This window comes from Gouania willdenowi, unplaced genomic scaffold (genome assembly GCF_900634775.1).
Source record: "Gouania willdenowi unplaced genomic scaffold, fGouWil2.1 scaffold_403_arrow_ctg1, whole genome shotgun sequence".
NCBI classification, from domain to species: domain Eukaryota; kingdom Metazoa; phylum Chordata; class Actinopteri; order Blenniiformes; family Gobiesocidae; genus Gouania; species Gouania willdenowi.
In genome coordinates this window covers 1-26,844 of record NW_021145165.1, presented here as the reverse complement: position 1 = coordinate 26,844, position 26,844 = coordinate 1, and the positions used below count along the sequence as shown (strand labels likewise).

The 26,844-nt window shown below is 35.3% G+C and overlaps 1 protein-coding gene across 1 annotated transcript in view; it reads right to left on the bottom strand.

The window, feature by feature from the left end:
* Positions 1 to 26,838, bottom strand: part of LOC114460135 (cadherin EGF LAG seven-pass G-type receptor 3-like) — a gene marked incomplete at its 3' end in the record, with an annotated part of 33,117 nt that extends 6,279 nt beyond the window's left edge. Inside the window, exons 1-18 of the mRNA XM_028442184.1 lie at positions 26,744 to 26,838; positions 26,235 to 26,323; positions 25,983 to 25,997; positions 25,088 to 25,245; positions 22,458 to 22,621; positions 22,226 to 22,351; positions 20,703 to 20,872; positions 19,466 to 19,651; positions 17,987 to 18,097; positions 16,663 to 16,831; positions 10,986 to 11,127; positions 9,724 to 9,744; positions 8,698 to 8,818; positions 8,016 to 8,199; positions 7,042 to 7,143; positions 6,183 to 6,277; positions 5,341 to 5,550; positions 435 to 633 (exon numbers count right to left, since the gene is read on the bottom strand). Of these exons, the coding sequence (XP_028297985.1) occupies positions 435 to 633; positions 5,341 to 5,550; positions 6,183 to 6,277; positions 7,042 to 7,143; positions 8,016 to 8,199; positions 8,698 to 8,818; positions 9,724 to 9,744; positions 10,986 to 11,127; positions 16,663 to 16,831; positions 17,987 to 18,097; positions 19,466 to 19,651; positions 20,703 to 20,872; positions 22,226 to 22,351; positions 22,458 to 22,621; positions 25,088 to 25,233 (2,146 nt within the window). The remainder of the gene's footprint in view (positions 1 to 434; positions 634 to 5,340; positions 5,551 to 6,182; positions 6,278 to 7,041; positions 7,144 to 8,015; positions 8,200 to 8,697; positions 8,819 to 9,723; positions 9,745 to 10,985; positions 11,128 to 16,662; positions 16,832 to 17,986; positions 18,098 to 19,465; positions 19,652 to 20,702; positions 20,873 to 22,225; positions 22,352 to 22,457; positions 22,622 to 25,087; positions 25,246 to 25,982; positions 25,998 to 26,234; positions 26,324 to 26,743) is intronic.
* Between the last annotated feature and the right edge of the window lie 6 nt (positions 26,839 to 26,844).

The window sequence follows — 26,844 nt, the reverse complement described above, 5'->3', positions numbered from 1 at the left end:
AAATGTGAAAAGAGAGAAAAATGAGAGGCGGTCTCTGAAATAATGCACAATATGTGTGAAAATGTGCAGCACTGGTGAAAAAGAACGTGGGAAACCATATGTGGCCTCTTCATGGTTAACTACACATCACAGTGACGTTAAGCTCCTCCCATCTGTTTCTATAACCACTCATACATGTGCATAACATCTGTATATCTACATGGGTTAATGCCCATTGCCCCAGGCCTTTACATGCACATGTGCTGTGAGTGTTTGCTGTAGGAGTGTGAAATCATGGCTCTGACACGCTGACAACACTGGTTTTAAATCAGTGTTTCACAATGACTCACTAATGCATATTTCACACAGCAATCATTTCTAGTTTTGTGAGATAAAATGCAGTAAATTGTTTTATGAGATTAACATTTAATCCCTGATTTCACATGTTCACTCACCAACATTAGGAGCCACTAGTGCCACAGGGTTGAGGTAGGTGAGCTTCATGTTCTGGGCCAGGTTCTGAGTGTACTGCTCCAGGAGGTCCGTCAGCTCAGCTGGACCCCCACCAGGGACGTGGTTCTGACTCTGAGAAAGAACTCTCCACAGCCCAGAAACACTGGGACTCAACAGCACACTGCAGGCCCGCAGAACGTTCTGGAACAATCAGACAAAAATAAACCATGTGTTAGACCAGGGTCACCAACCTTTCTGAAACCATGAGCTATTGTATAGCTACTGAATAGCTAACGTATAGCTAATGTATATCTACTGTATAGCTAACGTATAGCTAATGTATAGCTACTCTATAGCTACTGAATAGCTAACGTATAGCTATGTATCGCAAATGTATAGCTACTGAATAGCTAACGTATAGCTATGTATCGCAAATGTATGGCTACTGAATAGCTAACGTATAGCTATGTATCGCTAATGTATATCTACTGTATAGCTAACGTATAGCTAATGTATAGCTACTCTATAGCTACTGAATAGCTAACATATAGCTAATATATCGCTAATGTATAGCTACTGAATAGCTAACGTATAGCTATGTATCGCTAATGTATAACTACTGAATAGCTAACGTATAGCTATGTATCGCAAATGTATAGCTACTGAATAGCTAACGTATAGCTATGTATCGCTAATGTATATCTACTGTATAGCTAACGTATAGCTAATGTATAGCTACTCTATAGCTACTAAATAGCTAACATATAGCTAATGTATCGCTAATGTATAGCTACTGAATAGCTAACGTATAGCTATGTATCGCTAATGTATAGCTACTGAATAGCTAACGTATAGCTATGTATTGCTAATGTATATCTACTGTATAGCTAACGTATAGCTAATGTATAGCTACTCTATAGCTAACATATAGCTAATGTATCGCTAATGTATAGCTACTGTATAGCTACTGAATAGCTAATGTATAGCTAATGTATTGCTAATGTATAGCTACTGTATAGCTACTGAATAGCTAACGTATAGCTAATGTATCGCTAATGTATAGCTACTGAATAGCTAACACATAGCTAATGTATCGCTAATGTATAGCTACTGAATAGCTAACGTATAGCTATGTATCGCTAATGTATAGCTACTGAATAGCTAACGTATAGCTAATGTATCGCTAATGTATAGCTACTGAATAGCTAACATATAGCTAATGTATCGCTAATGTATAGCTACTGAATAGCTAACATATAGCTAATGTATCGCTAATGTATAGCTACTGAATAGCTAACGCATAGCTATGTATCGCTAATGTATAGCTACTGAATAGCTAATGTATAGCTATGTATCGCTAATGTACAGCTACTGTATAGCTACTGAATAGCTAATGTATAGCTATGTATCGCTACTGTATAGCTACTAATTAGCTAATGCATAGCTAATGCTGTTAGGTTCTGTTTATTTTACCTCTTTTTGTTATTCTGTCTTTGTTTATTTGGTTTGTGTTAACTCTTGTCTGTGTTTCAGGGATTCCTGTTTGTGGCTCCACCCCTCAGTGATGTCTGTGTGCTTGGTTGGTGATTGATTGGCTCCCTCGTGTTTCCACCCAGGTGTGGCCCATTCCCTATCAGGCCTCCTCCACTATTTAGCTGAGTGTTTGGACACAGTATGACTGCGGGATCATTGTGTGATGTCAGGTTCGTTGTCTCCTTCCTCGTGTCTGTTCCTACTCCCTGTTCCTACTCCCCTGTTCCTACTCCCTGTTCCTACTCCCCTGTTCCTACTCCCTGTTCCTACTCCCCTGTTCCTACTCCCTGTTCCTACTCCCCTGTTCCTACTCCCTGTTCCTACTCCCTGTTCCTACTCCCCTGTTCCTACTCCCCTGTTCCTACTCCCTGTTCCTACTCCCTGTTCCTACTCCCCTGTTCCTACTCCCTGTTCCTACTCCCCTGTTCCTACTCCCCTGTTCCTACTCCCCTGTTCCTACTCCCTGTTCCTACTCCCTGTTCCTACTCCCCTGTTTTGGATTTAAGTTTGGATTTTGGAATAAAAACATGGATTGGTTCCAGGAACGATATGCTACGATCCTGCCTCCTTCTTTCCCTGCATTTGGGTCCACACCAACACCGAATCGTAACAAATGCATGGGTAATCTATCGAGAATCAAGATATATCGAGATTTGTGTTTTGGCGATATAGAAAATAAAAATCTCTCCTGTAATAATGTATTTTACTTTTTTCTTATTAGATGCTTCTTTTAAGAGTCGCTGCTTTCACTACTTCTCATAAAAAGCTCAGTTAGATGATTTCTGAGTGTGTTCTAAACCAGATCTTCATCTAAACAAGCCACACTACAGAACTCACTCACACGTGCTGTCTCTTAGAGGAGAAACACACCAAAGAGGCACATATTGATCAGCTGTTTATTAATAAATAAGTCTCTGTAGCATTTTGCATCAGCACATTTAACACATAATAATATTTCTGGTAAGACTTTATTTAATATCAAATTATTGAGATTATTGATATTTATAAAAAATATTGAGATATGAGTTCTGATACATGTAACCCAGCCCTAGTAATTCAACATCTCAATAACACATAAAGCTGCTGGTGATACTGTATATACACCATGTTTGTTCCAGGGAAAGAAAAACCAATAAAAAGTGTCTCAGTGGAATGAGCAGCAGTGTGACCATGATTCTATATTTACTGTCAGCTTATATTTAAAGGTTTGACAAGTAGAAACTTTCATTCTATTCACGACAGGACATCAATAATGCTGCTGTGTGGTTGCCATAGAAACTGTCACTCTCAGGAAAAGAAACGTATTGATCATATGAGCTGGTGTGAGGCTCCAGATCCAGTATGTGTTGGTTATTGATTACAGGAAAAGCACTTCCTGTTAGCTTCCTGTTTGCTCCAGTACTTTATCTAGCTTATACACTGAGGGGCGGATTCATGGGATGCGAGGAATTCTCTAAGACTGCAGCAATTATTAGTGCACGTGCAGAAGTGGTGCAGACCGCCCTATTTTAATGAGCGTTTTGCTCGTTGAATGTAGAGACGTCAGTGCACAGAAGCACGCAGTGACATGTGAGGAAATTAAAAGTAGGGTAGGCGATTTTCAAGCATGATTTTGAATGTAGCCTCCCTGATGGCTCCACCTTTACCCCCTCGCCCCTCTCCCCTATGCTCCGTCTCACTCACATGCATGCTCACAGCTGCTGCAGAAGAGGAGCTCAGCTCATCACTTACATCGTTGTCTCATTCAGCAGTAAATAAACAATACATTTTACCATCATATATGTTAAAAAACCATGGTGACGCGCTTTCAGTGTGAGCTCGTGCATGTGAGGGGTCGAGAACGAGCAGGGAGACGTGATTGGTTAAAAAAATTGATTGAAGTTATTACAGATTTACAGCTGCTACAGATAACACATAAAAAAACATTAAAAAAAACAGATACAAAAAGCAAAAAACAAAAGGCTGAAATATGTTTTTAAGAATAAAGAAGAAAAACGATACATACTATATTGTGTTTCTGTACAGTACTCTACGGCTGTGTTTGAATGACATGAAATAAAGTGTGTATCCAATATTTCCCTAAAAAAAATCTCAAACAGATTAAAAACAGATGTGGTTAAATGGAGCTGTCACTCTTACCCTGACAGTAAACGTTATAAACCCCAGAGTGATAAAAAAAAGCAGGTTTTTACATCACGTTTGTGTCAACTCTGCAAACACATCCTTTATCAACTCTATCACTCTCAGCTGAAGACGCCGTATCACACAACATCCAAATTTGACCAATTTACTGTATATGCTGAGAATAAATGCTCCGATAATTGTTGCCATTGCAACATGACATCCAATCGTTCCTGGGTTTGTAAATCATTTTGGAACAGGATATCGTTCAAATGTACAGTGAAGAATGACATATCTATATACGCTTTCATTTGAGTCATTTCTATATATCAGAATATATTAGTCAATTGGCAGCCTGGGGGCCACATGTGGCTCTCAGTCTAACTGTATGCAGCCCCCAAAGTAAACACACAAAATGATACCAAAATGCACAAAACAGCAGCAAGAAGACACTAAAATATAGTAAAAAAAAACACCACAAATAAATACAGTAAAAGACAAAAAAACACAGAAAATACTCCAGAAACACACAAAACTACTACAAATAACACAAAATGACAACAGAAATACACAAAATGACTAAAAAAAAACAAACAAAACTACAGAAAATTACAACAAAAGTACACTAAAGTACACAAAAAGACAAAAAAAAAAAGACCAAATAAATGACTCTGCAAACCCACAATAATACAAAATGACAATACAAATACACAATATGACTCCAAAAGTGATACATTTTACAGGAAAAATACATTAAAGGACAACAGGAAAGCACATAATAAACAAACATACACAGAATTACAGAAAAACACACAAAACTTCTTTGCTGTGTTAATACTCATATTGGTCTTTATTCTAAATGCTGACATAAATGTACATAATGTGGCTCTGTGTGATCAAACAAGCTGCCCACGTTTTCTCTATATTGTGTATTTTATATTTTCATATCCATCAAATCTTTAAAATATATTAGGATCTTTGTCAGAAAGACGTTTATCTTTGATTAATGAGCATCTGAGTGGGACTCATGTAGAATTGAATTATCATTCCTTCATGAATCAAATAAAACATTTACTGTAATAAATAAGCACTGCTGATCTACAGCTGTCACATGGACGTGTTTCCAGTCAATCATAAAACAAACAGAGAATCAAATGGAACGAGTCTGTCATTGAACATGATTAATAAACAATAAATCCTGTGATTCACACTTTTAAACATGTGTCAGAGAAATGTAAGAATATAACGTTTCACCTCGTTGAAGTGAGCGTCCTGTGTGGCCGTGAGTCCAAAGCCGCTCTGCTGGGTCTCAAACGTGAGGAGGCGGGACATCAGGCGCTCTGCTATCTGAAGGTCATTGCCATAGAGGCGTGCCGTGGCCTCTGTTACATCTCGGAGCTGGTGGGCCAGCTTCTTCTCCATGATGGTGTTCAGCTCGGTCTCGTTGCGCTCCAGGTAATCGAGCTAAAAACAAAACAAAAAGAACAAATCAAATCATTCCTAATAGAAAAACATTTTGTCCAAAAACGTGTTATTAAAGCAGAGTTAAGATCAATGAACATCTTCAATCCTCCACTGTTTTTACAAATGTCTTTATTAGTAGATTTATGTCTAATAAAACATCATCCCATTGTTTTCCATTCAGCCTGATTTTTAATATCATTTAGTAGCTTTTTTCATCCAAAATGACAACTTGTGCTGCTTTTGGTTGCTCTAAATCAGGTGTCAAACTCAAGGCCCGGGGGCCAAATCTGGCCCTTCAGACTATCAAATTCGGCCCGCCAGAGAAAGTTAAAAGGACAGAAAAAACATTAATTATTGTCCAAATTACAAAATACTTCAGTGATAGATAAATCAGCTCAGATACAAATACAAAAAATCCCAGATTGTTGAAGGACTTCTGGGGCCGTGTGACATCATCAATCATTTAAAGATGGAGGAACACAGGCTCTAAAACTGTGGTATAGATGTTCTAATAAAAACAGTGGAGGATTCCTTTAAACTAAATAATCTGTGTCTCGTTTCATCTCAGGGACACGTTCCAGGAACCATGAACATCAGACTTGTTTGGTTGCCAGGTTGGTTGGTCAACTTACAGCAACATTGAGCTCCACAAATGGAGGCGAAGTGCAGTTGTACAGATCTGGTTCTAGCCACCCTCGTTCTACGTCACAGTGTCTAATAGCTGCACCTGTGAGGAGAACATCATCATTAGGGATGAGTCAGTGAAATACGGCTAATTAGGATGTGTGTTCTACTGACGTGTGTTCTACTAATATGTGTGTTCTACTGATGTGTGTTCTACTAATATGTGTTCTACTGACGTGTGTTCTACTAATATGTGTGTTCTACTGATGTGTGTTCTACTGATGTGTGTTCTACTAATATGTGTGTTCTACTGATGTGTGTTCTACTGATGTGTGTGTTCTAGTGTGTTGTACAGGTGTGTCTTGTACAGGTGTGTGTTGTACAGGTGTGTGTTGTACTGGTGTGTGTTGTACAGGTGTGCGTTGTACAGGTGTGTGTTGTACTGGTGTGTGTTGTACAGGTGTGTGTTGTACTGGTGTGTGTTGTACTGGTGTGTGTTGTACTGGTGTGTGTTGTACAGGTGTGTGTTGTACAGGTGTGTGTTGTACTGGTGTGTGTTGTACAGGTGTGTGTTGTACAGGTGTGTGTTGTACAGGTGTGTGTTGTACAGGTGTGTGTTGTACAGGTGTGTGTTGTACTGGTGTGTGTTGTACAGGTGTGTCTTGTACAGGTGTGTCTTGTACAGGTGTGTGTTGTACAGGTGTGCGTTGTACAGGTGTGCGTTGTACTGGTGTGTGTTGTACAGGTGTGTGTTGTACAGGTGTGTGTTGTACTGGTGTGTGTTGTACTGGTGTGTGTTGTACAGGTGTGTGTTGTACAGGTGTGTGTTGTACAGGTGTGCGTTGTACAGGTGTGTGTTATACAGACCGACTGAGCCTTTGGGACAGGAAACCGCCGCCGGCAGGTTAAACTTGGTCCGAGGCCACCAGATCCCCTGAGTGATGGTCTTTGGACAGCCGTCATAAATAACTGTAGGGAATCATTTTAAATACATATTAGTGTGATTTTATCATCACTAAATGTAAAACAAAGGAATTTGTTCAAATGTTTCCAATCTCTTCATTTTCATTGTAAAGATATAAACTAACCTGTTAACTCCCACTACATTTTCTCCTAAAATCACACACCCACAATAAATAACATGTATAAAAGCTTCTATGTGATCTACATGGATACTGAGTGACAATAAATCACGTTTTAAATACAGAAATCTGTCATTTACATCAGATATGAAGCCAATTCTCAATAGCGAAGGCTACAAAGGCAGGAATGATTTAACTGATGTTTCATTTAAAGCAGAACTTTAAAAAGAAAAATTGTCTTGTTCATTTTATTGTTTGTTTTAGATTTTATATTCACTTGTGTTCAAAACGTAATACGCAGAATATATTTGAAGTATGTCCAGAGTTAGTTAAATAACTGCATTGTTATTTTTCAAACTGCATTTATTTTGTCTTTTATCTTTCCCAAAAATATCATCTCAGTATCATCTATTGTATCGTCTCATGAACGTTTGTATATCGTCCCACCCCTAAACAATGATCATTTACAAGAGAATATAGATAAAAAATTGTATTATTCAAGATGAAGAAGAATATGGCAGATTTATCGTTACATATTGTTAAAAATACACTTTATGAACTCTCAGATATCTGTCAAAAAACATGCTATAGCTAAAAATAGATGCTAGCATGCAGAAATTCTAATCAATACTAATTTAGGTAATGTTAGTCAGTCTGTAAAATGCCTATTTACATAATGTTGGGGCTCATTTTGAATAAATGCACATATGAGTGGGTCTTTTATTGACTAAACATGTACATTAGTGTTTATTTTGTTACCTTCACAGCCTGAATTTGTGACCTCTCCAAAGGGGTTGTCACATGCGTTGCACTGACGGCCAATCACACCAGGCCTGCACTGACACTGGCCCGTCTCTGGATCACATGACCGTGAGAAGGAGCCCACGGGGTAGCAGTCACACGGTAAACAGGCGTCGGATCCACGTGGACGGTAGTGGAACTCCTGCTCACAGACACAAAAAAAATGTTTTCTTTTTACTTTAACAAAGAAAAAGTAAATAAAAGTGATGTTCTAGTTACAACAAATACAGATACTTAAAGGTGTTCTGCATGGTAAAGTATTATCATATATAAGCGACGGCAAAGGAAGATGATGTAGCTCAAAGTCAAACCATGGATGGTACTCTCATTATAGGAAGCTAATCTTATAACAACACCAACCTCTTCCAGAGAAAATGTTCAATATTAGATTTTAACAGGACATTTTTAATGTACATATTGGCAAAAATAGACAAATTCCTCAATATCAAGCAAAAGATCACATGTTGTTTTACTGACTGACCGATAATAAACATAGTGTAGTTAAAGAGTAAACGTTTCTTAAATATTTTATAGAATTAAAAACATGAAATTATTATGTTTTAAAATGTTGCTTTAATCAAATAAAGCCAGCATATAAATGTAACTCAGACAATATATTTAAGTTTTCAATAGTTGGTACCTTGCAGTGACAGTGTCCGCTGGTTTTGTTGCAGTCAGGGTCAAAACCTTTATTGATGTCACAGTGACACGGACCACAGGTTGGAGATCCCCACCAGCCTCGTGGACACTGGTGATCAATTCTGCAAACACAGATTCATGTGTCGAGGAAAATAAAAGAGAAACTCTACTTTAAGACAGACTTTGAGCAAAAATCAGTGGGAACCAGGAGATTAAAAGAGGATTTGTTGTTAAAAGATGTTAAAAGAGCAAAATCAAAAAATACTTGAATGTGGTTAAAAGGTTAATGGAGATAAATAGATAAAGGTTAGGAGGTCAGCTTTACAGAATAGGCTTTAAAGCAACACAAGTGGATCAAATAAAGCTCAGCAAACACCCCATCAGCTAACACAAGCTGCTAAAGTCTAATCATGCCTTTTTAATTAGGTGTTTTTCTTTTGAAAATTGCATTTTAATTGAATTCAAATATGCTACATGTAACCATGGCCTTTGTAATGCTAATGCTAATGCTAATGTAGTATTCAATCAGGCTGTAACACTACCATGACTTTCTTTATGTGGCTGCTTTATGAAGCTGAACAAACAACGCAGCTTGTCTTAGTTTCTAAGGTTTGATACAAGAAAATAGTTCTTTTAAATGTCCAGAGGGAAATGGAGCTAATGATATATATTATATTATATATTAATATATTTAATAATAATATATTATATAATAATAATTCTCAGACCTTTAAATCTACTTTTATTTCTATCTTGTTTGTCTGTTGTCAGTAAAGCATCAAATTTAAACAAACCTTTCAGGGGGAATAAAACGTTATATTCAGCCCAAATGTTTCCCTGATTATAAGAAAGTAGAATATATAGTTGTTCATAAGTGAAGTCAAAGCTACAGTAGCAACTGTCAAAGCAGCAACAAAAAGCAACACAAACTGAAACTGCCATCATGCAGAGAGAAGCCACCATGGTTTCACTAGTGATCTAGTGTTAGTTGATCTCAGCTGTAAATACAGCACTTCATGTTACTTACATTGGGAAATCTTCCATTTTGCTGTCAGGAGGAATCAGCAAATATTAGGGTTAATTATTGTGTTTATTGTAGAGTAAACAGGACTTTAGAAAGTGCACTAAAAACAGAACAATCAGGCTGGAACTGCTATGCTAGCTATGCTAGCTAGGCTAACGTACACTCCTACCAAAGCAGGACAAAAGTAACAACATCATAAAGTATCTTAGCCAGATGTTTATGGTAAATATTACTGATTGATTCAGCATCTCTGTGTAAATGTCACCTTCTTAACACATTGGTCCTCATTTATCAACCATACGTGAAAATAGGTGTAAATTTAAGTTCACATCTTGTCGTTAAACAGGACAACATGTGATTTATCAAACTTTGGTATCTGACCAATCACAGCGCACAAATGATCAGGTGTTGATAAATCCAGTGGCTGAATTCCACTTGTTACGTTCTCCTGTTTCGGAGGCCCCGCCCACTGAGATTAAACAAGAAAAGAAGCTTTTTCAAGATCAAAAATTGATATCATCACATTTGAGGTGGAGCAAAACAAAGACTGGACTTAAACGAGCTCATTTAAACGCCGACGTCCGCCCCCCTGTGTGCGCTGAGAACAATTTCACAACAGAGATCCTGGAGACACACACGGAAATATGACAAAAAAGCCTTAAAAATGACTAAATGTGGTCCTTTGTGTTTATTATGCCTTCAGCCAATTTCAAATATAATTAATCACATTATTGATTACTGCAGCGCAATTGTAAAAGTTTAGAGTACACTTTACATTTAAAAGCATAAATTTGCTTTAATAATCCTTTTAGATCTGTTCTGAATGTGTCTGCTTATGTTTAATTAACAGCTGAGGTTTGTTTAATACTTTATTTTCAGTCTCACTCAGATTATCTAAACGAGATCTGATCATAGCGTACGATCACGTAACTATTGATAAATACTGAAGCTTGAGTGAATTTGGTCGAACACAAATCTCACGCTCAAACATAAACGTACACATGGTTGATAAATGAGGGCCATCAATTTTAAAAATGCCTGCAAATCATCATCTATTTTTTTTTTTTTTTTTACCTGGATCCATTCAATAGGAGGTAGAGGATTCCCAATAATGTATTTACTGTAAATGTGCCAAAACACACACTTGTAGAGGGAATAAGATGAACAAGAGTTGGGTTGAGATAAAAGAGGTAAACTGTGTGTGTGTGTGTGTGTGTGTGTGTGTGTGTGTGTGTGTGTGTGTGTGTGTGTGTGTGTGGTCATACCTGTGCTGACAGTACTGTCCATAGTTGTAATCTCCACAGTCACACATGTATCCATGAGAGGAGCTGGGCTTCCTGTGACACTGAGCCTCATTTTCACACGGATTCAGATGACACGCATCAGTGCAGCCTTTACCATAGTAACCTAAGAAAAAAGATATAATATAACAAAAACACCTTCATTCAAACAAGCAAAGGATTTCTATCTATACAGTATACAGTATGTGCTCTAATAATGTTATCACATTTCATTTCTAGACTAGTTTTAGTCAACTAATCAACTAGTCGACTAAACAGAAATTGACTAACAAAGAGTTGATCACATGACTTCTGAATGGATTTCATCCCATGTGATGAAATTATACAGTAGTTTAGTTTTTATTAGTCGACAGAAATATCAATATATTTTACTATAATTTTCATTCACGTGTACTTTTCAGTCTAGTGTCGTTATTGTCACTTAAAAAAAGTGTGATTTTCAGTCAAAACAATGAACACTACTTATTAGCATCACATTGTGTTAGTGCTGCATGATGTAGTAAAACACTATTAAAGACTACATAAGGTCTAGTATATATAATAATAATAATAATAATAATAATAATAATAATAATAATAATAATAATAATAATAATAATAATAATAATAAAACACTATAAAGGGCCACATAAGGTCTACAGTAGTATATAGTAAATATAAGCAGCACATAAACCCATGTTAAATCCAATGATTACAGGCAGGTGCTTTGAGGTGAAAAATGGAACAGAAATAATAATAATAATAATAATAATAATAATAATAATAATAATAATAATAATAATAATAATAATAATAATAAAACACTCTCCCAGACTCTTTTTTAATAGAAAGGAATACATTATGCTTTATGTTGCCTGTTATTGGTTGAGAACACAAAGTACAGAAGCCACATCATTAAAATACTTTGTTGTTGACATTAAAGGACCCACACAGGAAGTGGGTGTTACAACAATGTGGTGGATGTGTTTTATTCACTACAATCAATCAGGGACATGATTTTAAGTGTCAGGTGGATGTGCTAAACCAATATAAAGGATGTAATAATGGAAGATGCTAAAGTTTATCATATATTCACATTATTCTTATCATTGTCATTCTTCTTCATGTATTCTGTCATCCTTTGTTTCTTTTTAACCCCCACCTCTGATAGTCATGAAAATACGGTAAAAACATTTGCTATGTGTGTACTTTGCTGAGCTTTAGGACTGATCTACTGACTCTGAGGAGGAACAAATGAGGAGCTTGTTTTTGACTCTGTGTGAAACACAGCCATAAATAATAAAATAAAGTGTCAAATCCCTCAATAACAGTCTTTGGATCAAATCTGAGCATTTAACACATTTTAATAATAAAAATGTATTATATATTCATTATTATCATATGAGTTATTATTTTTCTTCTTTATCCTGTAACTCCTCCTATAGTCTATTAATACAGCACTAATGACACATATATCATCTCATAGGAACAATGTCAACAATGTGCAGTCGACCTTTTTTGGAGCCAAAATATCAAAGTCAAGTGTCCAAAACCACCAAAACCAAAATTTTCCATTTCTTTACCAATATTTATTGTACAAGTTTGATGTTTACATTTATTAAAAGCTCATCTCAAGTGAAGTATTTATTTCATTGGATCAAAGCTGTACGACCTACCAGTGAAGATATAGGTAAGGGTCAAAGTTCATGACGTCACAAAAAAGCATTAGAGGAGTTGTGGTGTAAAATATTTTGTATTTGTGTGTTTTTGTGTTCTGAGCTTTGTGTTGTCATTTAGTGGTGATTTAACTGTGATTGGTTGTTTATGTTCACGTGATATGATTGGCTCATGTAATTAGCACAAGGTGCTTTTCTGTCTCTCTCTTAGCGCCGTGACAACACGAGGCATTTGCTCCGAGACCTGATACTGTACACGCACGCACGCACGCACGCACGCACGCACGCACGCACGCACACACACACACACACACACACACACACACACACACACACACACACACACACACACACACACACACACACACACACACACACACACACACACACACACACACACACACACACACACACACACACACACACACACACACACACTTTCACCATGGCAACTGACAACGACCTTGACTGTTTTCTTGTCCCAACAATAGGAGACGAAGGTCGACTTCTGAAGGACTTTATTTGAGATAAACTAGATTGTGTTTTCTTTGGTTCTATGACAGCGATAATGTCGTCTCATCTCATCTCATCTCATCTCATCTCATACCATAACACATTCATCTTCTTCAGAGTTCTGGAATAATCACAAAGATCTAAACTGGGTTTTATTTTAAGTCCAAAAACATGACATTTTTCAGAGGTGATAAGTAACAATTAATACTTTGTTACTGTACTTCACTAGTATTTAATGGTATCTGTACTTTACACGAGTCATTGTTTTTTGGTGACTTTTTACTTTTATTCCTTAGTTTTTTAAATGATTTAAAAAATGTTAAACTCAAAGCTGTTCTAGGTTTAATAGAGCATTTGCATTTTTATCCTTAAAACATTGTATTTACACATTTTATCTATAATGATACACATTTAATTTATTTCCATGTACCAGTTTTATACAAGTTCTTAAAAAAATTAAAAATATGGAATTTTACATTACATAATTTACTAGCATGTACTTTTTAACTTTTACTCAAGTAAAAAGTAACTTTAATACTTTTACCAGAGTCATTTTTATTCATGTATCTATATTAAATCTAGTGAATCAGTGAAACAATGTTTTATAACCAAGTCCTGGATTTGAACCCACATATTTCTTATAGAAGACACATGTACATTATCTAATATTTGTTTTCTACGTTACTAACTCTGCATCCTGTACAAAACACATGCACTTGTACAATTTCTTACTTTATTTGTATTTCACGTTTTAACGTTTGACTGTTTTAAGGTGACTTTATATTTGACTATTTTTTCTTTAATCCTCAGTGCATATGTGTGTATGATTAATTGTCACAGCATCAACTTTACTGTCCATTTTTAAATAAAAATTAAATAAATAAATAAAAATATGTTGTCTAAATAAAGGACAATCTAAAACAATAATATAATAAAGTACTTCACACCACACATAAAATCACCTTATAGTGAACTTCGTTCTTCCAAAAAACTATATTTCAGAAAGATTTTAGCAGCATAAGTTGTTAATAAATACCACTGGCACTAATTCTTTTTAAATGTGCTGCTTTTTAAGTGTCTTGGATAACTTGAGTGTTTAAATCAATATGTTGGTCATTTGTTACAATAAAGTACAAACAAACATTTTGTCTATTTCACCTCCCTTTAGCCATTACATACGACCTGTTTCCTCTTTTGTGCCACTGCTTTTGGTCCATTTTAGTCACTTTTCACTCTTTTTTGTCATGTTTTTGTCAATAATGAGAGGCTGGTAGACCCAAATGGAGGGAATTTAAAAACGAAGAAACCATCTCATAATCCGTCTGATGGGTCATGTAAAAAAAAGGTATCTGACCTGCCCACCCCTGGTACTACAGACCCATTTCAGATGGAGTTAAAACACACAGTCACACATAAAAGAGAATTATTCACAGCTCAGCTCTCTTTACTTTTATTAAACTTTGATTTGTTTTTCAGCTCCAATTAGAACACTTTCCATTTTTAATGCACATTGTGCAGATGAAAGCTTCTGCTAATTACAAACAGACTGTGAGCGTGTGCTAGTGTTTACTCTATTACTCTTTAAATAAGAGCATGCATATTAAAATGGCAGGTAAATGTGTGTGTGTGTGTGTGGACATCTGTGCACCCTCCACAGCATTAGTCATATAAGGTTTAGCTTGTGGCTGTGCAGGATGCTGAGGGGAGAACACCTCCTCTCTGCTTCCTGTCTCATGCTGTCGTCCCTGAGGCCTTTCCTACTTTAGCACGCACACACACACACGCGCGCGCACGCACGCACACACACACACACACACACACACACACACACACACACACACACACACACACACACACACACACACACACACACACACACACACACACACACACACACACACACACACACACACACACACACACACACACACACACACACACACACACACACACACACACACACACACACACACACACACCTTATCTCCTCGTTTGTCTCCGTTTCTGGAAATGTTTCATCTGAACAGGAACGCTGTAATAGTGCTTATGGTGCATTGCACAATTTTGTTCTACAATAACTTTATTGTTAATACAAAGTTGTACAACATTGTAGAAAAATACAGTAAAAAACAAGAAAAACACACAAAACCAGTACAAAAATGAACAAGACGACAACAGAAATACACAAAATGACTTTAAATAATGCAAAATGACAACTTAAATACACAAAATGTCTCAAAAAACCATACATTTTACAGAAAAAACACACAAAATGACAACAGAAATGCACAAAAGGCCTCATAACGAGCATTAACAAACATACACAGAATGAGAGAAAAACACACTATAAAAACTTATTTTTTATAGTGCGTTAATGCTCAGATTGGTCATTATTTTAAATTCACCTGCAGAAACATTTGTTATTACCACAAACTTTTCACCTCCAGAACATTCCAAACAAACTCCTCCTCCATTTATCTTTTTAGTTAGAAACTATCCCTGGACTTCTCATCCATTAATCATTCATATCTTTCCTTCCCCACATTAAGTATATTATTTATATATGTATATATACAGTATATGTATATATGGATAAAGACACAAATATGAGTTTAACACAAATATAAACACTTTTCTATTTTTCTCTCAGTTTAGTCTCAACACCACTTTGTTTTCTTTATTTTTGCTCTAATATTTCACTTTTTAACATCACCTAATTATTCAGTATTAAAGATACAGAGAATACTGTAACAGGATATCATCATCATAAACTCATCTAAAATCAAAACCTATATTAGTTTCTAAATAATAAATAATTCAATACTTTAATTCATTAGGTTTCTTTTACAGCAGGTTTTAAACTCAAAAACGGACCAGTTTGACCTTAAGTGGGCCACAGATCTTAGGTTGAAGTTCAACATATAAATTATATATAAATGATAAAATATGTGATTGTATCAGTCCCTGCAGGATATTCACTTACATTTCTCAGATTTTGGGGAAAATTTGTGGAATAATTTGAGAGAAATTTGTCAGATTTTGGAAAAATTGAGAGTTTTTTCAACAATTTGAGATTAAAAATTTCTTCCACCATGTGATAAAAGAACTGGAAAACTGAGCTCTGCAAATATTAATATAATTTTATATTAGATATGAGATATCTACAACTGAAATAGTTTGTCATTTACAAAAAGTTTCATGTTTATGGGCCGAATTTCATGCTCTGAAGGGCCAGATTTGGCCCCCGAGCCACATGTGCATTACAGGAACATTTCCCATGTCGTACCACATTCTTATCCTTCATTTCAGTTTCTTTGTCCTGATTGTTTGGAACTGAATCATATTATTTATTTATGACACATTGATCCTTATATATTTATTAATAATAATATAATAATAATTCACCTTCATTTTACATCAAAACAGGTTTGAAATGAGTCATAAAAATAAAAATAACAGTAACATGTCCGTACCTGGTTCACACACACAGCTGTGCCGCTCCCAAACATCGGTACAGCGGCTGTGAGAGGGACACGGTGAGGAGACGCAGGGGTTCCCAACACTACAGCCCGTCTCCACTTTGACGGCTCTGGATGGGCGTGGCAGGGCGGGGCCATCAGGTCGCACACCCAAACGAACGCCCTGTAAATGGAGAAGAGATGTGACATCATATTATACACTAACACTAATGCAGTGTTTCTCAAATGGGGGTACATGTACCCCTAGGGGGACGTGATGACACTACAGGGAGTACATGAGAGAGAGAAACATTTATAAATGTGAGCATGAATAATATGGCTTTTATAATGTTTATTTTTATAAATATAAAGGTCATTATTGAGTGGGAGATGACAGGAAATGATCAAAACTAAACTGGAGGAACTAAATCAGTGTTTTTCAACCTTGGGGTCGTGACCCCATGTGTCTAGTAATTCTAATAAAAAGCAACAACTGATTCATATTTTATTATTTAAAGTTAAAACAACACAATCTTAACTGTATTCTATACTTTCACTTTCACAAATATAAATCTATTTAAAATAAAATGCAGTAGAAAAATACCTGAGCTGGCACAACGTGTCACTTCCTGTCTCCTTTGTATTTTTAACACAATAAAACGACCTGAAATTTTTCAAATGAAAATGGGGTCACGTTCCTAAAAAGATTAAAGACTGTTTTATTTGATTTATTTACAAAATGATATTATTAATGAGGAGGAGGAGTTAATGTGGTCATGACACAATCATATTTTTCATCTTTTTGCTAATGTTCAGATATTGTTAGGTTAATACTTAGCTAATGCTAGGTTAGTGCTAATGCTAGGCTAATGCTAATGTCATGTTAGTGCCAATGCTTGGCTAATGCTAATGCTAATTTAGTGCTAATGTTAGGCTAATGCTAATTCTAGGTTAGTGCTATTGCTAGGTTAATGCTAATGCTAGATTAATGCTGATGCTAGGATAATGCTATTGCTAGGCTAAAGGTAACGCTAAGTTAATGCTAAGCTAATGCAGCGGCCATCACCTGCATCCTTACTTACATTGTCTTCAGAAATTGCAAATATTGTAGTTTAAAATATTATTATTATTACTTATATTGTGATGAAAATGTAGTCAGACAAAGGGGGGACTTGGATTCAGAAATAAAGAATGGGGGACTAGAGCCAAAGAAGCTAGAGAAGCACTGCTCTAATGTGATTGATCCACCAACTATTCACACTAATGACAAAAACCTTAAAAGTTATTTCAATTCATTCAGAAAATCTCAGTGAAAGTAGTTGAATTGTACCGTTTTTACCTGTATGCAGCCTTTGATCCCATTCTGAACCTCTCCAGAGCCCAGCACACCTCCAACATGCAGATGTTTCACCTTCAAACCATGGATGTCATTTCCCACTATCACAGTTCCCTAAAGACATAGCAAACAATATTCATATTTATCACCAGTAGAACCTTCAGAAGGATGATGCTAACGTCAATGAAGTAGTTTCAGTAAAAATAGTAACGTTTGGGAGAATAGTGTGTTTAGTTACTGCTTCTTTTATTTTTAATGCCACATACAACACTAACAGAAACAATTACAGGAAAAAAGCCATAGACAGTATTTACAATACATATACATTATAATACAGTAAGTGTGTGTGTGATGTTATAATAATGGTATTGTGCTATTAGAGGGTGAGGGGAGGAGACAATAACAAGTTAATAATAGACAAATATATGGAGGAAAGGGAAGGAACAATATATATACTGTACATATAAACTAGATATAATAATAATTGAGAGAAAAGAGGGAAAACAAAAAAGAGAATGAAATATAAATAAATGTAAAACTAGTTTTCTTTAATAATGTCTGTGTCTAAACATTGGTGCCTCCACAGTTTTTTCACAGTGATGAACAGATGATGTCACACCAAAACCAAAAGCAATAAATTAATTTCAGGAATCATATTATGCTGTTGTTATATATCGAATAGTTTATAACTATGGGAATAAGACAATCACTTAAATGATATACTCTGGTTTATATTTCATAATTCATGTTACTGATTATCTGACATATTGTATTACATTAAATATTTCTGGCCTTGGTTTCTGCAATCCTGTAATTTTAGTTATTCTGCTTTTGACTGAGAAATATCTACGTGTTAAAACAAGGCAAAATACGTTATTATTTTAAATAAATGCTTTTCATTTTACAAATCCTCAATTATAATATCTTATAATAACAATAACATGAGTATCTGCCCCATCTTGTCTTTGCTAATTACATTTATAATATTGGTTATAGACTAAAAATACAATTTTATTCACATTATTCAGACTCAACCATTAAAAGTAATGAATCAGAAGAATTTACAATTTATTATTTATCCAGAGATTTAATGAACGAATCATTACATTAGGGACACGAACGAACCAGAATTAAAATGATCTTAACTTTAACATAAACACAGCCTGGATTCTGGCATTTCATCAAACTTATTAATTTAACAGTAAAAATGAAATGATTGTGTTCCTCTCTAGGAATAATGTCATTAAAAAATTCTACAGCTGATTTTATCAAATATGATTATCAAATGGTTGAATTCCTTCAGGTACAATCAATGGCCTGAGGAATGTAAATGTTAGATTAAACTAGGTTTTATTCATATAGTTCACTGAATATCATTACATATTCAATGGCTTGTGAGACTAATGAGATTTATGGAGAATTAAATTGTATATCAAGAGATTTTGTCATATTTTTAGGGTTTCCTTTGTTTCCCTTTGTTACCTGATAGAGTCCAAAGTCGAGGCGCAGCGTGGCCACGTAGCGCGTCTCCCTCCCACTGCGGACGTCTCTCAGCTCCAGCTGGAGGTCGTGCCACCGTCCGTCTGCCACCTGGACCTGATCCAGACGCAGGCGTACGGGTCTGGTAGATCCACGCGTCACTGAGAAAACCAGCTGACCGTTGATCACCTGAGAGAGAGATAAACACACCCAGGAAATCAATAACACAACTAATTATGTGACTTTGTATGAAGGCATAAAATACAAAATATTCTACCAACACAAATGTGTGTTCATAGGCTTATCGTTTAGAGGTTTTAGTGTACGATAGAAACAAAGCTACGCTCTGCTAACACAATAAAAACATAGACGTCACCCACAAGCAATGAGCATAATTCCCATAATCACGTCACGCGTTAGCAGCTAGGACAATACAGCACAATAAACTTCATTCTGTGGCAGTAAATGAGATTTGTACAGGATTCATAAGAACCATGAAATAGCAGAAAATAGCATTAGTTTCTTCTGTTTCTGTCAAAGGTAGAAAAATAAAAGCCAAACATCAGTGGTGTTTATCCTCCTCCCTCTGGGCTACTTCCTTTTCCCGTTTCACTTAGCCTTAGCTTAGCTGTTCAGGGTGGGCGTGTCTTACAGTGAGCCGCTGATTTGAATTATTGACCCACGTATAACTGTTCCTTCACTGATTGAGGTTAAGTCTCCTTTAATTCCAGATGAGCCATACATGATGCTGATATACGTAGAAGAACCATTTAATTCAGGGGCCAAATATGGACCAGTTTGATCTTGATTTTTTAACCATTTTTTTGTTCTTTCCACAATTTGAAAATAAAGGATTATTTGGTCATTTACACAATAACTAATGTTTTCTCTTATATTTTTACTGTCTGCTGTGGGCCAAATTGGATGCTCCAAAGGGCCAGATTTGGCCCCCGGGCCTGGAGTTTGACACATGTGATATAGAGTAACAACAGCACTGGGACTTATATGATCTCCACTGTACAGGCGTTCTAATAAACGGAACTTTCAGTTGGGAAATGTTAATGTGTTGCCTGGCAACAGACTGGTCTCACTTGTGGACCTATTTGTTTTGGTGGAGCCACATGAATGATTAAATAAATAATTCATAATCTCTTGTTGACTAATAAAATGCATTTGTAGAAGTGTTGTATAAAAGCAATATCACAGGAGAGATAATATGATTATGTGTCAGAGGTCTAACCTGGAACAGCAGGCTGGTGTACTGGCCCGCCTGGGCCTGCAGCAGTGTCCCTTCACGGGCCCTGGTCCTAAACGCCAGTCCCAGGTACCAGGGCGTGGCAATGGTCACGTCGTTCTTTAGGTCCCACCAGAGGGCGCTGTTTCCCAGGAAGCGATGTGCGTGAGGCAACACTAACGATAGAAAGAAAGAGCATAAATTATACACAGGGGTCTACAACCTGTGGCTCTGGACCCTCATGTTGACTCTTTTGCAATGGCTCCCTATAGCTTTAAAAAATATATTAAAATAATGAAACGTTATTTCTTACAGAGGGTATTAATGATTAATGACATTAATGTCAAATAAAATCATAATATAACATGATGTTAACCTAAAATAAATCACGTACAATGACTCAGCACATTCCTACAACATCTACAGACCATCAACTTTCCTCCACCTGTGACTAAGCTTAAGTTTTAAATCCCTGGTAAGAAACTAAACCAACTAAAAGAACATTCTGGAAGAAAATACAGATTTTAATTGTGTGGGAACAGATTCATTTAATTGATATGTTGCAAGAAATTAGCAATTAGTATGTGATGTCACATGATCATGTAACATCACATGATCATGTGATCAAATTCAAGTCATTTTTTGTAGCTCTTCAATTCCATTAACTTTTAAAATTATTTGATACTATTTTAACTGTATATAATTTATAAACGATATTGTCTTTATTAAGAAGGTATTTTTTTCAGCTCTGATAAGAACTTTAAGGTGAGATTAGGAAAAATGGCTCCTTCAGACACTGTACTATCAGATGCAGTACCATGTGAAACCTGATGGGGTCGCCACATCTGGGTTTGTAAATGAGCTGTTTTTTTAGTTTATTTCTAAATCATTTTACTTGTACTTAAGTACGTTTTAAAAGAAGTAAAGTCATTTGTTACATTTCTACACCCCACCATTACTGAGTAAATGATTATTTCTGTGATTATTTTTAACATAATCATATGTTCTTAGTCGTGTCATTTCTGATCAAAGTCACTTTATTGGGTTCAGATTAAGTTGTTACACACATGAACTGTTTTAGAGTTACTAAATGTATCTATCACTGAATTCATTGGTGTTATTTTGTAACACTATATGGTAGATTGTGTGTCATTCTCTGTAAGTTTCTACATGAGATGTTTACTGTAAGGGAACTGTACCAAGGTTTATTACCAACTATAAACATGGACGGCTGAAAGTAACTTTTTAGTTACTTTTTACTTGTACTTGAGTATTTAATGTATTTGTACATGAGTACAATTTTAATAGAGTAACAGTACTTCTACTTGAGTAAAATATATCAGTACTCTTTACACTTCTGATATATATCGGCTGCAGATACAGTATATCGGTCGACCTCTAATAACCACTGCATTGGTTAGAATGTAAATGTTGAATAAATAAAGGATAAATGCACATATTTCAGATGATAATAAAAATCAGTTTTACAGGTATTAATAATGAAGTTGTAGGGAAGACTTGGTCGTTACCGTGGCTACAGTCCTTTCCTCCGTATCCCAGAGGACAGTCACATGAGTACGTCTCCCAGCTCACCCTACACGTTCCTCCGTTCTGACAGGGGTTGGACTTACAGAACGTCTGTTTAGCGCTGCAACCTGCCACAAACAATCATCATAAACAGCTCACTTTGACGTTAATCAACCAACATAATAAATGAAATATACAGTATTTTAACAACAGGTAACAGTATTTAGTGCTGACCAGCAATCGTTCCGTTATTAGCGATGAACGCAGCCAGATCTAAAGGTTTGCTGTCGATGTGAAGCTCCTTCATACAACCGATAAACTCCCTGGAACCAAAAGGGAAGTTGTCTGGAACATTAGGAACTCCGCCCAGAAACAGAGGACCTGTCAGGTCTAGAGACCTACAAAATAAAAGAGAAAAAGAAGTACAGTCACTGAGTGGGTTTAGTGTTTTAATTAGAGTACTTATTATTATGATTAATAGTAGTAGTATCATTATTATTATTATTATTATTATAATCATTATTATTATTATTAGTAGTAGTAGGGATGTCCCGATACAACATCTTCATTTCCGATATCAGCATGAATTATACATACTTTTATTACTTTTTTTTTCTTTAATAAATAAATAATAATGACTTATTTTGTTTGATCATGTGATGTTATTCAGAACAATAATCAGCAACAGTAGGGATGAAAAAAAATGGACCTATTTATTATTAACAGATTGGTTACATACATTAAAACCTTCAACATAATATCTACAGTATTCTACAACTGAATAAAACATGAATTGAAAAAAAATCAGAAATTTGAATCCGATATTCAATATTCGTTTTCAGGCTGATCAATATAGGATCGGGACACCCCTAATTATTATTGTCATTATTATTATTAGTATCATTTTCATTATTATTAAAATCACCTTTTATATGTGTTTTTGTGTTTGTATGGTGTTTTATGGACCCTGAATCTGAAATAAAGATATTTATCTATTATTGTCATTATTACTATTATTATTGTTATTATTATTATTATCATTTCATTTTTCTAATAACAATAAGAATTATTATTATTATTACTATTACTATTGTTGTTGTTATTATTATTATGAGATGTAAACAATTTAGCAGTAAAAAAGTTGATACCACCACTAAATATATATATATATATATATATATAATATCAACCAGCCAATGTGAGATAAAAAGTGAACAGAGGAGGGAGAAAGGAAAGTACACTGACTACAGATTGATAAATAAAATAAAAAGAGGACCAACAGAAGATCATTGAGATGCTGCTGAGAAGAAGTGGAACAAACAACAGATTATATTTAAATCAAAGTTAATGTCTAGAGGGAGAAAACGACAGCATGTGAATAAATAAAAACAGAATAAATACCAAGCTGTGGCTTTATTACAAACATGACGGAAAAATGGTTCTAAAGGTTCTCAGAGTGTTTTGTCTTTTTTAACATCATGATGGTTGTGTGGGTTCTTGTTGGTCTTAGTTAAGGTTAATTTAGGTTTCTGGAGTTAATAATATATTAATTTGTCCAGTGTCTGGAACAAGAGCGTGACAGTTTAATCAGTTTAATGTTCTGCTTCCTGCAGAAACGCTGAGGGGGCGTGGTCTGTGAGTAATGCACTGTCATGACTCAGTGGAACCATAGATATCTGCTGACTAACTGTTAGACACTGTTTACTGAAAAAACACCTATTGTTCAAACTCATCTAGCTGTGAAAAAAACTGATCTTTATTGTTTTACATCTTTTCCTTTTTCAGTTGTTCCAAATAATAAACAATAATAATGGTGGAATATAAAGAACAATATGATAGAGGATCATACGCCTTAATTTACCCTTTTCACATCTACTCTGGACAGATTTTACAAACTCATCAAAATGAGATAATGCTTTGTTTTGATGAAATCATCACACGAGGAAAAGAGAAGAGAGACTAAAGTCTAAGATGGATCAAAAGAGACCAAACACTGGTGGATTTATGAATAAATATCATGATGAAGATCCTCCTGGATGATCACACCTCCATGGAGGTTCAGAGAGAGATTAGAAAACCAAGGAACCACTGGGAGAACCTTAGAATGTAGGAAGTTTCATCATCTGGTCTAGACCTCATCACCTCTGTCTCCATGACAACAGACAGAATAAAGCTGAGTCAGCATGGGACCGTGGGATGGAAACTATCAGTTATTTATTAAAGTGAATATTTAATATTTATTTTAATATTTAGTTTTTTCATAGTTAATAGTTTCTAGATGTTTCTCATCGTTTCAATGATTGACAGATTTTAATGAGGTTTACATGAGATTTTTCTAGAACACATTGTAATAATGTATAATAAAGGTGATATTTTAAGTCTTTGTTATAAAGAGAGACATTTTAAACCATATAGAGAATAAATATCAACTTATTTATCTACTATATTGTATTTTGCCGTTACATGATAGATTCATGAAAACGTAGAGAGTTCTTTGAGTACGACGAGGTCGGCCTGAGTGTCTTTTTTATTAAAAACCAAAATATGACCACCCAACAATATGAAGACGTGTATAGTAATAGAGTAAAATAGTAATAAAGTAAAATAGTAATAGAGTAATAAAGTAATAGAGTAAAAAAGTAATAGAGTAAAATAGTAATAGAGTAATAAAGTAATAGAGTAAAATAGTAATAGAGTAAAATAGTAATAGAGTAATAAAGTAATAGAGTAAAATAGTAATAGAGTAATAAAGTAATAGAGTAAAATAGTAATAGAGTAATAAAGTAATAGAGTAATAAAGTAATAGAGTAATAAAGTAATAGAGTAATAAAGTAATAGAGTAATAAAGTAATAGAGTAGCTCACTTCTTGTTACTGGTCTGTTTTCCCTGAGCAGCACAGCTGTAGTTTCCCAGCTGTTTCCCAAAGCGAAGTGACAACGACGTATCACAGTCGTCCACGCTCACCACCGCCATCTTCTCATCTGATGGACCCTGAGCTTCACCTATCATACTGCGCTTGGGCTGCACACGCACGCACGCACGGACACACACACGGACACACACGGACACACGGACACACACACATACGCACACACACACACACACACACACACACACACACACACACGCACACACACACAGGTTTAGAGTTTGAGAAAAAGCATAAAACTGAAAATCTTTAGTGTAATAATCAACATGCAAAAACTACAGAAGCAGATTAGGGTCAGTTTTGATGGAGAAAATTATTTTGGGTAAATCAAGATTAAAGTTGAAATATAATGTTGATTAAAATCAAAGGTTTGCTAATAAAGTCAAATCTATGGAAGCTGACTAAGGCCAATTCACCATATGACAAACAACAGATCAATAGCGTGTATCAATAAATCTGTTAAACATGTGGTTCTTAAACTTTAGTTCCTTTTCTCTGATTTATGAATCCATGTCGTCCCTCTTTTGTCCGACTACTACATTTTACTCAGAATATTATATAAAAAAAACTTTATTCTTAATATTTCAACTTTATACTTGATTTGCCAAAAATAATTTTCTCCATCAAAACTGGCCCTAATCTGTAAAAAACTATCATTAAATACATATTAAACTACTCTTATATGCTAAATTAGTAAGAAACAGGGGAAAAGTGGGTTAGAATAATTATATCACTCACTGTCTACTAATGACAGGACAAGGTTTAACATAAATAACAGGAGGAAAGAAGGAGGAGCTAAAAGCTGTACGTGACACACACTCATACTCACATAGTGTGTAGTTGGCTGGAAAAATGAAACACATGAAGAAAATTAAAGTGGATGTGTGGCTAACACACATAAAAACACTGGAGACAGGACAACACAGCGTGTTCACACAAATACTCAGACGTGAAATGTCAAGAGTTCATTTAAATAAATCATCTGAAATCAATGAAATTAAATATGAGATTAAAGAAAATAAATTAATAAATTAAAGTTAAGCCTGGAGTGGAAAAATAAAGCTGTGGAATGTAAACTGACCTTGTTGTAGTAGTGGATGTGAACCGTGTGCCAGTTTCCATCACTGACTCCGCCCACCAGGAAGGGACTGACCTGAGTGAAGGACTCACCTACAGACACACACACACACACACGCACAACGTAAGACTTTGGAATATTTCATCTAACCATAACTATACAATATGCTTCATAATTTAATATTTTGAACACATAAGTTGAATTAATGTTTTTATTAAATATACACATATTTCTTGTTCTGCTTTTCTTTTATTCTGTCTTCTACTGTGATAATTATCAAGTATATTTAACTTTTTGAAATTCTAGAAGCAAAACAAAATTGCATTATTTGCTTAAATTAAATTAAATAAAATTAATTATGGCTCATATAAGCATTGCGTTTGTTATCATTGTTTTTTTTTTTTTGGTAAACTTATTCATATTATAGTATCTGTCGCATCCACACACGTTAATATTTTATTTTATAGATAAATTTCATGCAGTGACCCCATTAAAATAATCAGATTAAATACCTGTGGAATATTTGAACACCACTTGTCCTTCTTGGATCTCCAAAGCGATGAAGTCGTGTTTTTCATTGAAGCGTCCGTTATAGAAAAGAAGGCCGCTGGTC